This window comes from Pristiophorus japonicus, chromosome 12 (genome assembly GCF_044704955.1).
Source record: "Pristiophorus japonicus isolate sPriJap1 chromosome 12, sPriJap1.hap1, whole genome shotgun sequence".
NCBI classification, from domain to species: domain Eukaryota; kingdom Metazoa; phylum Chordata; class Chondrichthyes; family Pristiophoridae; genus Pristiophorus; species Pristiophorus japonicus.
This window is the reverse complement of record NC_091988.1, coordinates 172,878,048-172,894,074: the sequence shown is the minus strand read 5'-3', so window position 1 is coordinate 172,894,074 and position 16,027 is coordinate 172,878,048. Positions and strand designations below refer to the sequence as shown.

Genomic DNA, 16,027 nt, shown 5'->3' with positions numbered 1-16,027 from the left:
ACAGACCGTTGAGCCTAAAACTGTACTTTTGAACGGAATTCCTAGGATAGCTTGCGAATACTGTCAGACACCCTCCCCACCCAAACTGGTCCATGGAGAAGGAAACAGATAGAATACTTGCCCTGCTCCCTTTCAGAATTTCCGACAAACCAAATGGGGCAGAAACCTGGCAGACCTGGGTTCCACCCTATATTCCTGCCACTTAACCCCCCCTCCCCCCCCACCCCCGCTCCACCTCCCCAATAATCTCCTTGTAGTGATCCATCTCAAGTTGTGCCCTCTCCCATCCAAGAATTTCATTGTGTTTCCAAGAGTTGCAAAGTGGACACTATGGTATTCAGAAGGCCAGAGATGACTGGTACAACACTAATTCTCACCTTGAACCATGGGAAAATGTAACAACGTAAGCGCATAAAATAATGATGGAAGCATGCCATGGGTTGGATTAATGTGGTTCAGCACCAATAAACAATGGTTCAAACATTAGTAACTAAAATGAGAAGTGATTCAGAAAGACATGGTCACAGTGCCTATTCCTAGAGAAAGGAAAGGGCAAAAGTTCATAGAAGATGAAATAGGTTAAATATTTATGTTCATAAAGCTGGTTTACTTTCAACTTGCTCTTTGTAAACAGGATGGTGTACAGATCACAGACAGTGGAAAGTTCTTTGTCACTCCAGAGGGAGCTCTGATTATTCGGGATGTTGGAGAAGCAGATCAGGGCCGATATGAATGCATTGCCCGTAATGCATTTGGTTTTATCTCCAGTAATATGCTGTTAACTGTCACTGGTATGTTACTGCAATTAACATATTTTAATATTATGGACACAGGTATTGTTTTCAGCAGTGTTGCTGGTACAGATTTGGTAACGGTCATATTGACTTAGTATTCTGTTAGTGTGAAAGAATGTAAAGTGTTTAAAAATTAGGTGCGGAGAAGTCGAGGAGGATGAGGCGATAATGAGCCACCTGGGATGTTACTTGTAACTTTGACCAGATTTAGAACAAATTCCAAAGGGAAGGTTTTCATGCAAAAGATGATAAATGTCTGGAAGAATTTACCAGGCAGTTTGGTCGAGACAGAGGGGACGGAATTCGGTAGCGTCCCGTTTGGGGGCAGTAACCGAGGCGAGGCGGGACATCCTGCGCCAGACGTGGAAGTCCCACCCAGGCAGCGAAATTGGGGTTACCGCCCCTGAGAGGAAGTGGAGCGCAATGTCATGGCCCGGACCCCACGAATTCTTCAAGGCAACCGGTAAGTCGGCCATTGAAAAAAAATGGCGTGACACACCTCCCCTTTAATTTTCGTCCCGCGAGCAGGGTGCGGCCCGGTTCGTGACCGGTGAGTATGGTGCAGACATCACCCATGGCTGCCTCATGGGGCGCTACCGAAGTTTTGCTCCAGGGTGACGTCAGCGGCGCAGTGGCCCAGGGCGCGGGCAGGATTGGGGCGCTGCCGGTTTGCGTCTCCGCTCGCAAACTCCCGCGGAATTTTGCGGGAGGCAGTAGCGGTCCTGCGCCCAGGGCAAGAAATCATTTACGCCGGGGGACGCTGACGGGAGATGCAAATGATGCAAATTTCTCCTCCACGGACCTTAGGGGCATACAAAATGCAGTTTGATGCAAATCTGAGAGTTAGAAAACTGCAGGGATGAGATTCAGTGGGCCAAATGGCCATTACTCATCCTTGTCTTTTCTTGTATACTATTTGTGCAACAGACCGTACACTACTGTCAAATGTTCACAAGTGCAGTTTTGAACATAATCTTAATGATACTCAGGCATCACTTTGGGACACATGGTTTAATATATCAAAACCAAGCCTGCCCTTGCTGTCAGAAGTTCATTGGTGCATTGTGCAGCCCCTATAATAACATCCTATTCAGGTTACACATGGCCACATCTGGGTCAGAGCTTCTCATGGTACAAATTCTCAGCCTTTTTCAAGGCTACGGGAGACAGGCTGAGAGCCTGTGCAAGCCATAACCTCCTTATCCAAAGCCTAAGATATCACAACCAGGATTTTTAGTATCTCACTATTTCCTTAACACACCTTACAGCAAGTAACTGAAACTCCTCATTGTATATGTTTACACATCCATCTGCCTGATATAATAAATCCCAAGCAGGTAAAGTCCTACCCTACTCCCCCCTTAGCATATTACTGAAATTTCTTGGGTTAGAAATCACTGTTAATGATATCCTAATGCATTCACATGACCTTCCGTTATTTTAAAGAAGGCATTAAACTTTTAAAATGAATGGGTTAATGCCTTTGTTAAAATAGGGACAGAGGCATGTTATACAAAATCATTATGTGTTTATCTGGAAACATTGACAATAGTAACTTCTAGCCACTGAATGGCCTCCCACCGTTCCCTTTAAGCTGTGCAGGCGTGCAGCACTCTGCAGCTCCCGCGCAGCCAGCTAACCGGCTTTTAAATAGGAAAAACCACGCATGCGCAGTATTTTGAAGGAAATGCGCAGCCCCTTAAAGGGACCGAGCATCCCCCCAAAAAGCTAAAGAGAACATTGCTTCTAGCCTATTATAAACACTCCCACTTGATATACTATTCTAGTCAAATATCCAGACTGTAGAGCTCAGATCCAGGAGACTGGGGGGAGAAACTGATTTTGACTAGCAGCTGATATGTGAGGAAGAAACAGCAAATTCACTTTTTAAAATCTTGAAAACCAGCACACATTTTGGGGAGAAAAACTGGCAAGAGGAGGAAAAATAAACAAAATGAGTTTAAAATAATAGGACCATTTGAAAAGGTCACTGCAGAAGCAAATGATTCACGTCAGAGATCATTTTAATTCATTGTACTCATTGTATTTTATAAATCTTGAATGTTAACTGATGTGAAGCAGAATTTTACCCCACTGATGCAATTACAGAAACATGGCTGCTTTGCCTTTCATTTGCAAGTGCTCCCTTGAATACGGTTAACTGTCAGACTCCTAATTACTCCACGAATCTTTATGAATGTGGGCCCCAGAACTGAAATCTTGTACGAGCTGTTAGAAGGGTAGTGTGTATAGCTATATACCATCTGCTGTGTAGCACTGCAGTTGGTGCTGATGTCCATCTTGCCCATTTTAGGGTTTTTTTGTAAGGGAAGAAACTAAATGAAAATGTCTCTGTGAATGCTTTTGACGCTGCGTTTTTCAGCCTTGGAAGGTGGGCGAACTGGCGATACCTTTGTTGAAGAGTCTCTCCAGGAAGCTATTAACAGCATTGACAGTGCAATTAATTCAACGCGAAGGGATTTGTTTGACAAGTAAGGATGCAGTAATCTCTAAATCTTTTTCCAACTTAGTCAAACACGTGCATAAATTATTTCTTGTGCAAAAAATGTGGAGGTTCTTCATGACTATAAATACCGTAGATTCATGTATAGTTATGAACATTAATACTACAGCTGTGTAAATGTTCCCAAATGTGTGATGATTTTAGGCACTGATTGCATTTTTTCTTTAATGTTTGTGCCATGTGGTGAACATATTAAAGTGACTGAGCACTGCCTTTATTTATTCAGCTGTGAGCCATTTTCACATGAATTTCATTTAAAAGTGACTCTACCATTTAGATGTCTGAGTGGAAACCCCTGGGATCCTCCCAGTTTTATCTCTGAGACCAAGTCCTTTGATGAATCCATGGCACTTTAAGCCATACACAGAGTACAGATGGAAGATTTAGAGAAGGCAATGAAAGTGTGTATTCAGCAGGGTTTTCACTTTAATGCAACAGTGGCAATGAAATAATGTTTTACAAGTGGATCTTAATTAATTTGTGCATTTTGCCAGAATGATACCAGGGCTAAAAGGGTTAAATTATGAGGATGGGTTGCATAGTCAAGGCTTGTATTCCCTTGAGTATAGAAGATTAAAGGGTGATCTAATTGAGGTGTTTAAGATGATTACAGGAGTTGATAGGAAGAAACCATTTCCTCTGGTGGGGACTCTGGAATATAGGGGCATAACCTTAAAAGTAGAGCGAGGCCGTCATCACGCAATGGGGACTGGAAATCTGGAAGTCTCCCCCAAAAAGCTGTTGAGGCTAGGTCAATTTAAAATATAAAAACTGAATAGGTTTTTGTTAGACAAGGGAATAAAGGAATAAGGAACCAAGGCTGTTGATGGAGTTAACATACAGATCAACCATGATTGAACTGAATGATGGAACAGACTCGAGGGGCTGAATGGCCTACTTCTGTTCCTACATTTCCTATGAAGTTAATGTATTAAAAAGATGTTGAATTCTAGCCAGTCCTTGAATACGAGTTCAAAAGTCAGGTCTGGAAGGCCAATAAACAATAATCAAAACATTGAGAACCCAAAGTACTAGTGCTGGATTTGTTACCTAGCAACGAACCCTAATCTTACTTGACCAGAACCTACTCACTCAACAAATGCATAAATCAAAACTGTTGGGTTGCTAATTGTTAAAAATTCATTCATAGGATGTGGGCATCGCTGGCAAGGCCAGCATTTATTGTCCATCCCTAATTGCCCTCGAGAAGGAGGTGGTGAGCTTAGTGGTTTGCTAGGCCACTTCAGAGGACGGTTAACAATCAACCACATTACTGTGGGTCTGCAGTCAATTATAGGTCAGACTGGGTAACGCGGCAGATTTCGTTCCCGAAAGGACATTAGTGAACCAGATGGGTTTTTATGACAATCCAGTAGATTCATGACCACCATCGCTGATACTAGCTTTTTAGTCCAGATTTATTTATTTAGTTAATTGAATTTAAATTCCCCAGCTGCCATGGTGTGATTTGAACTCATATCTCCGCATCATTAGTCCAGGCCCCTCCTGGATGTTACCGCCCCCAAACGGGGCAATAATGAATTTCACTACAAGGTCTTGCAGGAAGAGCAGTGCAAGGAAGGTAGTGCAGGGGTCCCCTGCGGTCATCCCCCTGCAAAACAGATACACCGTTTTGAGTACTGTTGAAGGGGATGACTCATCAGGGGAGGGCAGCAGCAGCCAAGTTCATGGCACCATGGCTGGCTCTGCTGCACAGGAGGGCAGGAAAAAGAGTGGGAGAGCGATAGTGATTGGGGATTCGATTGTAAGGGGAATAGATAGGCGTTTCTGTGGCCGCAACCGAGACTCCAGGATGGTATGTTGCCTCCCTGGTGCAAGGGTCAAGGATGTCTCGGAGCGGGTGCATGACATTCTAAAAAGGGAGAACAGCCAGTTGTCGTGGTGCACATTGGTACGAACGACATAGGTAAAAAAAAGGGATGAGGTCCTATGAGACGAATTTAAGGAGCTAGGAGCTAAATTAAAAAGTAGGACCTCAAAAGTAGTAATCTCGGAATTGCTACCAGTGCCATGTGCTAGTCAGAGTAGGAATCGCAGGATAGCGCAGATGAATACATGGCTTGAGCAGTGGTGCAGCAGGGAGGGATTCAAATTCCTGGGGCATTGGAACAGGTTCTGGGAGAGGTGGGACCAGTACAAACCGGACGGTCTGCACCTGGGCAGGACCGGAACCAATGTCCTAGGGGGAGTGTTTGCTAGTGCTGTTGGGGAGGAGTTAAAGTAATATGGCAGGGGAATGGGAACCAATGCAGGGAGACAGAGGAAAACAAAAAGGAGACAAAAGCAAAAGACAGAAAGGAGATGAGTAAAAGTGGAGGGCAGAGAAACCCAAGGCAAAAAACAAAAAGGGCCACTGAATATAAAGGGGCTGCAGGAGGGGTCAAAACTAGAAATCATGGTTTAAAAACTAGGATTAAAACACTCTACCTAAACGCACGCAGCATTCGAAATAAAGTAAATGAGTTGACGGCACAAATCATTACAAATGGGTATGATTTGATGGCCATTACAGAAACATGGTTGCAGGATGACCAAGACTGGGAATTAAACATACAGAAGTATCTGACAATTCGGAAAGATAGACAAGAAGGGAAAGGAGGTGGAGTAGCTCTGTTAATAAAGGATGATATCAGGGCAGTTGTGAGAGACGATATTGGCTCTAATAAACAAAATGTTGAATCTTTGTGGGTGGAGATTAGAGATAGTAAGGGGAAAAAGTCACTGGTGGGCTTAGTTTATAGGCCCCCAAATAATAACTTCACGGTGGGGCGGGCAATAATCAAGGGAATAATGGAGCCATGTGAAAAAGGAACAGCAGTAGTCATGGGGGATTTTAACCTACATATCGATTGGTCAACTCAAATCGCACGGGGTAGCCTGGAGGAAGAATTCATAGAATGCATACGGGATTGTTTCTTAGAACAGTATGTTACAGAACCCACAAGGGAGCAAGCTATCTTAGATCTGGTCCTGTGTAATGAGACAGGAAAAATAAATGATCTCCTAGTAAAAGATCCTCTTGTAATGAGTGATCACAGTATGGTTGAATTTGTAATACAGATTGAGGGTGAGGAAGTTGTGTCAGAAACGAGCGTACTATGCTTAAACAAAGGGGACTACAGTGGGATGAGGGCAGAGTTGGCTAAAGTAGACTGGAAACACAGACTAAACGGTGGCACAATTGAGGAACAGTGGAGGACTTTTAAGGAGCTCTTTCATAGTGCTCAACAAAAATATATTCCAGTGAAAAAGGGTGGTAAGAGAAGGGATAACCAGCCGTGGATAACCAAGGAAATAAAGGAGAGTATCAAATCAAAGACCAATGCGTATAAGGTGGCCAAGGTTAGTGGGAAACTAGAAGATTGGGAAAATTTTAAACAACAGCAAAGAATGACTAAAAAAGCAATAAAGAAAGGAAAGATAGATTACGAAGGTAAACTTGCGCAAAACATAAAAACAGATAGTAAAAGCTTTTACAGATATATAAAATGGAAAAGAGTGACTAAAGTAAATGTTGGTCCCTTAGAAGATGAGAAGGGGGATTTAATAATGGGAAATGTGGAAATGGCTGAGACTTTAAACAATTATTTTGCTTCGGTCTTCACAGTGGAAGACACAAAAACCATGCCAAAAATTGTATGGTCACAGGAATGTGGGAAGGGAGGACCTTGAGACAATCACTTTCACTAGGGGGGTAGTGCTGGACAGGCTAATGGGACTCAAGGTAGACAAGTCCCCTGGTCCTGATGAAATGCATCCCAGTGTATTAAAAGAGATGGCGGAAGTTCTAGCAGATGCATTCGTTATAATCTACCAAAATTCTCTAGACTCTGGGGAGGTACCAGCGGATTGGAAAGCAGCTAATGTAACGCCTCTGTTTAAAAAATGGGGCAGACAAAAGGCAGGTAACTATAGTCCGGTTAGTTTAACATCTGTAGTGGGGAAAATGCTTGAAACTATCATTAAGGAAGAAATAGCGGGACATCTAGATAGGAATAGTGCAATCAAGCAGACGCAGCATGGATTCATGAAGGGGAAATCATGTTTAACTAATTTACTGGAATTCTTTGAGGATATAACGAGCATGGTGGATAGAGGTGTACCGATGGATGTGATGTATTTAGATTTCCAAAAGGCATTCGATAAGGTGCCACACAAAAGGTTACTGCAGAAGATAGAGATACGCGGAGTCAGAGGAAATGTATTAGCATGGATCGAGAATTGGCTGGCGAACAGAAAGCAGAGAGTCGGGATAAATGGGTCCTTTTCGGGTTGGAAATCGGTGGTTAGTGGTGTGCCACAGGGATCGGTGCTGGGACCACAACTGTTTACAATATACATAGATGACCTGGAAGAGGGGACAGAGTGTAGTGTAACAAAATTTGCAGATGGCACAAAGATTAGTGGGAAAGCGGGTTGTGTAGAGGACACAGAGAGGCTGCAAAGAGATTTGGATAGGTTCAGCGAATGGGCTACGGTTTGACAGATGGAATACAATGTCGGAAAGTGTGAGGTCATCCACCTTGGGAAAAAAAACAGTAAAAGGGAATATTATTTGAATGGGGAAAAATTACAACATGCTGAGGTGCAGAGGGACCTGGGGGTCCTTGTGCATGAATCCCAAAAAGTTAGTTTGCAGGTGCAGCAGGTAATCAGGAAGGCGAATGGAATGTTGGCCTTCATTGCGAGAGGGATGGAGTACAAAAGCAGGGAGATCCTGCTGCAACTGTATAGGGTATTGGTAAGGCCGCACCTGGAGGACTGCGTGCAGTTTTGGTCACCTTACTTAAGGAAGGATATACTAGCCTTGGAGCGGGTACAGAGACGATTCACTAGGCTGATTCCGGAGATGAGGGGGTTACCTTATGACGATAGATTGAGTAGACTGGGTCTTTATTCATTGGAGTTCAGAAGATGAGGCGTGACCTTCGAGAAACATTTAAAATAATGAAAGGGATAGACAAGATAGAGGCGGAGAGGTTGTTTCCACTGGTCGGAGAGACTAGAACTAGGGGGCACAGCCTCAAAATACGGGGGAACCAATTTAAAACCGAGTTGAGAAGGAATTTCTTCTCCCAGAGGGTTGTGAATCTGTGGAATTCTCTGCCCAAGGAAGCAGTTGAGGCTAGCTCATTGAATGTATGATTTTAACCAATCAGGGAATTAAGGGTTATGAGGTGCGAGCGGGTAAGTGGAGCTGAGTCCACGGCCAGATCAGCCATGAACTTATTGAATGGCAGAGCAGGCTCGAGGGGCTAGATGGCCTACTCCTGTTCCTAATTCTTATGTTCTTATGTTCTTATAATGGTCACCTTGTTTTGGGTTGTTATGCGTCAGGGTTAGTAGGTAGGTTGTTGTGCGAGGTTGTGCTGAGTGAGCAAATTGGGATTTGCTCTGCTCCACACGTAGTTCAGTCACGTTTGTTGTGGGAAGGGTCTCCTTCACCACGTGGGAGGAAAGGGAAATGCATCATCTTTCAGCTAGTATCAAGAGTTACCCTCATTGGGGGTGGGACTCACTCTCCGGTGTAAGTGCTGAGGTGTCATCCTCTGGGATTGCAAGACCACTCATAGAGCCCAAGTTTCGGGCCACGCCTAGAATGGCGCAGCCCCGACCTGGATGCCCGTTTTTCGTGCCCGAAAGTGCGCCTAAAAAATACCTGCAGATTCTCCGGCTCCCTGTAGGTCCTTTGGAGCTTGGCGCGGCGCAGCACGAGCTGTGGGGCACGGAGTCAGGTCCCTGCGCTGAAATCAGTGCAGGGATCTCTGCATAGGCGCGCAACAGTGGGCGCGCATGTGCAGTAGCTCCAAGCGCCCGAAACTGTGTGGGAGGGGCCTGAAGCACGCCGCCCCTAGCCCTGGCCGAATGGGCTCATTGGGGCGGCGAAGATCAGGCTGCACCTCTCTCGTCCAGCTCCTGCTCTGGCTCCAGCTTCCTCCCCTGTTCAGTTGGCTCTCTCAACATCCCACCCACCCCCCCCGCCCCAGTTCCCGCTCGGCTCCCCCCCCCCCAGCTCCTACTTGGCTCCCCCCCCAGCTCCCGCTCCGAACCAGCCCCCCCAGCTCCCGCTTCCGCCCCCCCCCAGCTCCTGCTCCGCCCCCGCCCCCCCCAGCTCCCGCTCCAACCCCCCCCCCTCCCCCCCAAGCTCCCGCTCCGACGAGCCTCCCCCTCCCCCCAGCTCCGGCTTCCCCTGGCCACCTACCTTTGACTACGGTCCGCTCCCTCTTCCTTCGGCGGGGCTCGCCCGCCCGGCATCTTGCTTGGGGCAGGCACCGCCCGAAGTCTTGGGTCCGGCTTCTTCACGTCGGCCGGGCCCGTTCAACCTCCTCCCTCACCTCTCCCCCTCCCTCCCTTCCTCTCCTCTCACCCTCTGCTCCCTCCCTCCCTCTCCTCGCACCCCCCTCCCCCCTCCCTCTCCAACCCCCTCCCTCCCTCTCTCCCTCTTCCCCTCCCTCCCTCCCTCCCTCTCCCCTCTCCTTCTCCTCTCCCTCTCGTCTCCCTCCCTCTCCCTTCCCTCCCTCTCCTCTCCCTCCCTCCCCCTTCCCTCCCTCCCTCTCCTCTCCCTCCCTCCCTCTCCCTTCCCTCCCTCTCCCCACCCCTCCCTCTCCCCACCCCTCCCTCACCCTCCCTCTCCCCACCCCTCCCTCACCCTCCCTCGCCCCACTTCCTCCTCCCCTCCTCCTCCCCTCCTCCTCCTCTCCTCCTCCTCCCCCCCTCCACTTCCCCCTCCCCCCCTCCTCCCCATCTCTCCCTCCCCCCTCCTCCTCCCCACCCCTCCCTCCCTCCCTCCTTCTCCTTCTCCCCCTCCTCCCCTCCTCCTCCCTCCCTCTCCCTCCCCCCCCCCCTTCTCCTCCTCCCCTCGTTGTCAGAAACACATAGACACTGACAGACAGAGAGAGAAACACTGACACTGACAGACAGAGAGTGAGAGAGACACACAGACAGACAGAGAGAGAGGGACACACTGGCAGGGGGTGGGGGGGTGGCGCCGTCCCAGCATGCTATTGGAGAGCCCCCGGTGCTGCAGTTGGTGAGTAGAAAAATTTTTATTTATTGATTTTTAAATTTTTTACATTTTTTATTAATTTTTTTGGATTAATTTATTGGTTGATTTATTGGTGTATTTATCATTTATTATTGATGATGGCTCTTTATTTGTAAAACTGAAGTGTTTAATCTTTGTAAACTTCCCTTCCCCCCCCCCCCCCCCGTTCCCTACGCCTGATTTGTAACCTACGCCTGATTTTCTAAGTGTAGGCAAGGTTTTTCTGAGCGTACAAAAATCTACACTTACTCCATCCTAAGTTAGTTTGGAGCAAATTTTCACTGCCTAAACTTTCAAAACGGGCGTACGTGGCCGGACACGCCCCCTTTTGAAAAATAAAATCTGTTCCAAACTGAAACTGTTCTAACTGACTAGAACGGGAGCAAACTAAATGCCGAGAATTGCAATTTCTAAGATACTCCATTCTAAACCAGTTGCTCCAAAAAAACAGGAGCAACTCAGGCAGAAACTTGGCCCCATGGTCCCAGCAGTATTCTGCACTGCTATCCAGCATAGCTGATTCAGGGCCATGCCCAGAGTGTGTAGCAAGGTGCCCCAGCCACTGCTCCTCCAGCAATCGAGGATGGAGGGATGGAGCCTGTGTGAGGTATGGTGTATGTTTATATATGACCTAGAGCTGGCCGATTTGCTGGAGGTAGTAGTGCTGAAGATTTTTCTGCATGAATTGGTACTTAATAACTGCATCAAAAGCTTTCTAGCTTCGTTACAAATAACTTTCTAGCTTGCCAGCAGCCAAACATTTTCAGAATTTTAGTTCTCACTTGTATTTGACAGGCGCCCACGTACCCCAAATGACCTACTGGCCCTATTCCGTTATCCACGTGATCCCAATACTGTGATAGCAGCTCGAGCGGGTGAAATCTTTGAGAGAACGCTACAGTTGATTCAGGAGCACGTTCAGCAAGGCCTAACTGTGAACCTTAATAATGCAAGTATGTGGCAATAGCATTCTTATAAAACAAATTGTGTGATGTCTGTGTTTTAGTTCTTTATCTGTACCATAACTTGAATATAATTACATGATGCACCAATGTTTTTGGAATTTTACAAAAACTGAGTTACAATATTAACAGTATGAAAACTGTTTTATTGCATTTTTGTTTTCCAAGCAGCTTAGAACTGTTGCTGCAGATGATAGAAAGGAAAATGTAAAATAAAACAAAATGCTGGAAATACACAGACGGTTTGGCAGTACAGATATCTGTAAAGAGAAAAGTTAATGTTTCAGGTATAGACCTTCAATTGTAAGCGATGTCCTTAATAGGACTGAACAAAATGAAGAGGAGAGGGGAGGGGAAGAGAGCAGGTAAAAGTCAAGAACCAGAAAGGCTGGCAAATTGTCAGAGAGCAGAGTTAATGGGTCGAAAGACTGCAAAAAAGTTTTTGGAAAGCCTGGAAGAGATTTTTTTTAAATGGTAGTTGATATTACAAAGATCAACTCAATAAGGCAATGAAAAGACATCAAAAGAACAAAAGGTCATGAAGTTAGTTAAATAAGGCAGTGAGATGGCACAGAAAAGGTGTAGATGAAGAAATCTAATATTGAAAATGTCTGATAGTGAACACAACCGAGCAAAAAAAAATTTAGGAAAAGGGAAAAGTCAGTAGGCCCAACAAGCCCATTCCTCTTTGATAGATAATTTCACTTCCCGTCTTTTCACCATATCCTTTGATCACTTCTCCTGTAATCCCATTTAATTATCTTTGACGCTAATTTATACTGCCCATTTCAAAAGCCTTCCCGAGCAATTTATTCTATAACTGTGTTACCCTTTCGATTAAAGTCTGCCTCGTTATTCTTAACTTCTTCATTTTAAAATTTGTGTCCCTTGCTATTTGTACCTATTGCAACAGTGAGCCAGTTGTCTGGATCAGCTTTACCCAATCCCTTTTATAAATATGAAAACTCTAGGTTACTTTAGTGTTTGATTCTTCTCAAATAAAATTAGCCAAACCTCCTTAACTTTTGCTGTTCACTTAAATTGTTAACTGTTGCAATCATTTTGTTGCTCACCTCTGTACCTTCCCAAAGACAGTAATAGCCTTTCTGTGATTTGGTGACCATATAATCAATGCTCTTATATAACAGCAATGCAAACTCATCTGTTTATGCACCCAGTACCTTGCTTGCCTGTGTTTTATTTTGACTACAACTAAGCTCTGTGTTGATCTGTTCATAAATTTAGCCACTGGATCTCTTTCCTGATCTGTTCATTCTACTACTGTTCTGTTCAGCACACAACCTCCTCCTTCGGTTTCTTGCTTCCACATTAATTATTTTGTCAGCTGTGGCTCAGTTGGGAGCACACTCGCCTGTAAGTCAGAAAGTTGTGGGTTCCACAAAAATCTAGGCTGATACTCTAGTGCAGTGCTGAGGGAGTGCTGCACTGTTAGACCAAGGCCCCATCTGTCCTCTCAGGTGGACATAAAAGATCCCATGGCACTATTTCGAAGAAGAGCAGGAGAGTTATCCCCAGTGTCCTGGCCAATATTTATCCCTTAATCAACAAACATAACAAAACAGATGATCACATTGCTGTTTGTGGGAGCTTGCTGTGCAGAAATTGGTTTCCGCGTTTTCCACATTACAACAGTGACTACACTCCAAAAGTACTTTATTGGCTGTAAAGCGCTTTGAGACGTCCGGTGGTCATGAAAGGTGCTATATAAATGCAAGTCTTTCTTTCTATTTCACATTTATACAAATTGAACTGTATTTGTCATCTGTTGGCTCCCAGGTCCTTGTTAAGTGATATTAACAAGATAACTGGAGACAAGGAAGACAATTTAATCCATCTTAACTCATTCATCTAGAAAATAAACTTATCCCGTTCAGAGCATCTTGAATGGATCCAAGGGTTTCAGCTCCACTCCCTGTTCAAAACTTAAGCTCTTCCTGGCTTTTGTCCTAAATTGATCTCTTACATGTTTAGCATATGCTTTTGTGTTCTGTCTTAGTTTACCTTGAATTAGTGAACTCATCCACACCAGTTATTGTCTTGTGTACCTCCATAAGGTCCCCTTTCAGTCACCTCCTTTCAAGCAGTTTTTTCTGCCTTTGTCAATCCCCTGATGCACGGGTCGACCCACATTATGTAAATTAGAAAGAATGCTAGGGCAAAACCAATTCCTAGGGTGCCTCTTTCAACCCAACCCCCACTGCCTTCGGCACATCCTCTGATGAATAAACATGTTTTACTCCGTTATCTCTTGGGATCTGGAAATTTACTAGTACTTATCCATCTACCCCTAGAGATTAAAATATGTTCAGAATAATTAATCAGTGCACATTGGAGAGGGGCTGTTAGTTGGTGTATGCATTATTTGCTGAATTACCTTTTATTCTTTCCATCATTGTGTTTGCACAGGATAACCTCAAATCAGATATTGGTCCTTGAGTTTAACATTAATGGTGAAGGCAAATCTTGATTAGATACATAAATGGACTATCCTCTTACGATTTTGTGCAGTTGCCTACAGCAACAATTGCGATGTTTTATCTATTTGATATATTGGTGCCGAAGACTGATCCAAGAAAACCCTTTCTTCTGACTTTGGTATGCTGGTGACACCAACACTCCAGCACATTAAATCTGACTCTACATCCTTCAGCACCTGTGTACATGTTTGTGCTCCAGAAAATGTACCTCAAAACTAAGTGAACTCACTAACAAAAGAAAAAAACAACTTACAAAATACAATCTATCTAACTCCTATTAAAAATAAAGAAGCAGTAGAAGTTCAAGCTATAGAATCGTGGAAGCATTAGATTACTTACTGCTACTCCATGTACCCAAATTCATTTTAAAGCATTGCCTGTGCTAATTTATTGCATTTGTTACTGACTTTGTTTTGTTTGACACTTCATTTTTAGGTTATCGCTATAATGATCTAGTCTCTCCGCGATACCTGAACATGATTGCTAATATCTCGGGCTGTACTACTCACAGACGTTCCCCTGACTGCATAGACATTTGTTTTCATCAAAAGTACAGAGCACATGATGGCACTTGCAATAACCTGCAGCATCCGATGTGGGGAGCATCGCTTACTGCGTTTGAAAGACTTCTGAAACCCGTGTATGAAAATGGATTTAACCTTCCCAGGGGCTCCAATCTAAACCCGGAGGACAGCAGGCACCCTCTTCCATTGCCTCGTCGGGTTTCCACAGCAATGATTGGTACCGAGACAATCACTCCTGATGACCAGTATACACACCTAGTAATGCAGTGGGGCCAATTTCTAGATCATGACATGGACTTAACAGTGGCTGCACTGAGTATGTCTCGATTTTCTGATGGAGAGCCATGCAACAAATTCTGCACTAACGATCCTCCATGTTTTCCCATTTTGATCCCAGATGACGATCCTCGTGTGAGGAACGGCCGATGTATGTTTTTTGTGCGCTCTAGTCCCGTCTGCGGCAGTGGAATGACTTCCCTGTTGATGAATTCTGTGTACCCAAGAGAACAGATCAATCACTTGACATCCTATATCGATGCTTCTAATGTTTATGGAAGTACAGAGCACGAGTCACAGGAGTTGAGGGATCTAACAAATCAACGTGGTCTATTAAAGGCAGGTCAGGTTGTACCTAAATCTGGCAAGCATTTGTTGCCTTTTGCCACAGGCCCACCAACAGAATGTATGAGAGATACAAATGAGAGCCCTATTCCATGCTTCCTTGCAGGCGATCACCGATCCAATGAGCATATTGCATTGACAGCGATACACACACTGTGGTTCCGCGAACACAACCGTGTTGCAACAGAGCTACTGAAACTCAATCCACATTGGGATGGTGATACGATCTATCACGAAGCGCGCAAAATAGTCGGTGCACAAATGCAGCATATCACACATGCCCATTGGTTATCCAAAATCCTAGGAGACGTTGGTATGAAAATACTAGGTGACTACAAGGGCTACAATCCAAATATCAATGCAGGGATTGTTAATGCTTTTGCCACAGCAGCTTTTCGCTTTGGTCACACGCTCATCAATCCAATTCTCTATCGACTGAATGAATCCTTCCAGCCAATCCCTGAAGGCCATCTACCACTGCATAAAGCATTCTTCTCACCATTTAGACTCATCCAGGAGGGCAGCATTGATCCACTTCTTCGTGGCCTTTTTGCTGTCCCTGGAAAAATGCGGGTTCCAACTGAACTTTTGAACTTGGAGCTCACAGAAAAGTTGTTTTCCATGGTGCATGCCGTTTCCCTGGATTTAGCAGCAATGAATATCCAGCGGGGACGCGATCATGGAATACCTCCATACAATGACTACAGGGTTTTCTGTAACCTCACATCGGCTCACGGCTTTGAAGATCTGAAAAATGAGATCAAGAACCCAGAGATTCGAAAGAAGCTAGAAAGGTAAGCAGGCAAGAACATGTACGAACAGTTCTTCTACTGTAATTTGTGGTCCTGCTTCCCTAATTTTACTAAACTGTAAAAAAAATGGTTAATTTTGGATTTTCCTTTGGGTGCTTTCAATAGCACTAAGGTTAGATACAGCATTACTGTATGTGGGCCAGATATAAATTGGAGTTCCCCATTTCTATATTACTACCCAAACAAATTACCTCACCCGAGTATCCTTCCATTTCGCACCCTGGTT

General features: G+C 44.8%; 1 protein-coding gene across 1 annotated transcript in view; it reads left to right on the top strand.

Moving 5' to 3' along the window:
- Positions 1-16,027, top strand: part of LOC139277055 (peroxidasin homolog) — a 294,289-nt gene that overhangs the window by 242,357 nt on the left and 35,905 nt on the right. Inside the window, exons 14-17 of the mRNA XM_070895068.1 lie at positions 635-791; positions 3,178-3,286; positions 11,180-11,337; positions 14,280-15,783. Of these exons, the coding sequence (XP_070751169.1) occupies positions 635-791; positions 3,178-3,286; positions 11,180-11,337; positions 14,280-15,783 (1,928 nt within the window). The remainder of the gene's footprint in view (positions 1-634; positions 792-3,177; positions 3,287-11,179; positions 11,338-14,279; positions 15,784-16,027) is intronic.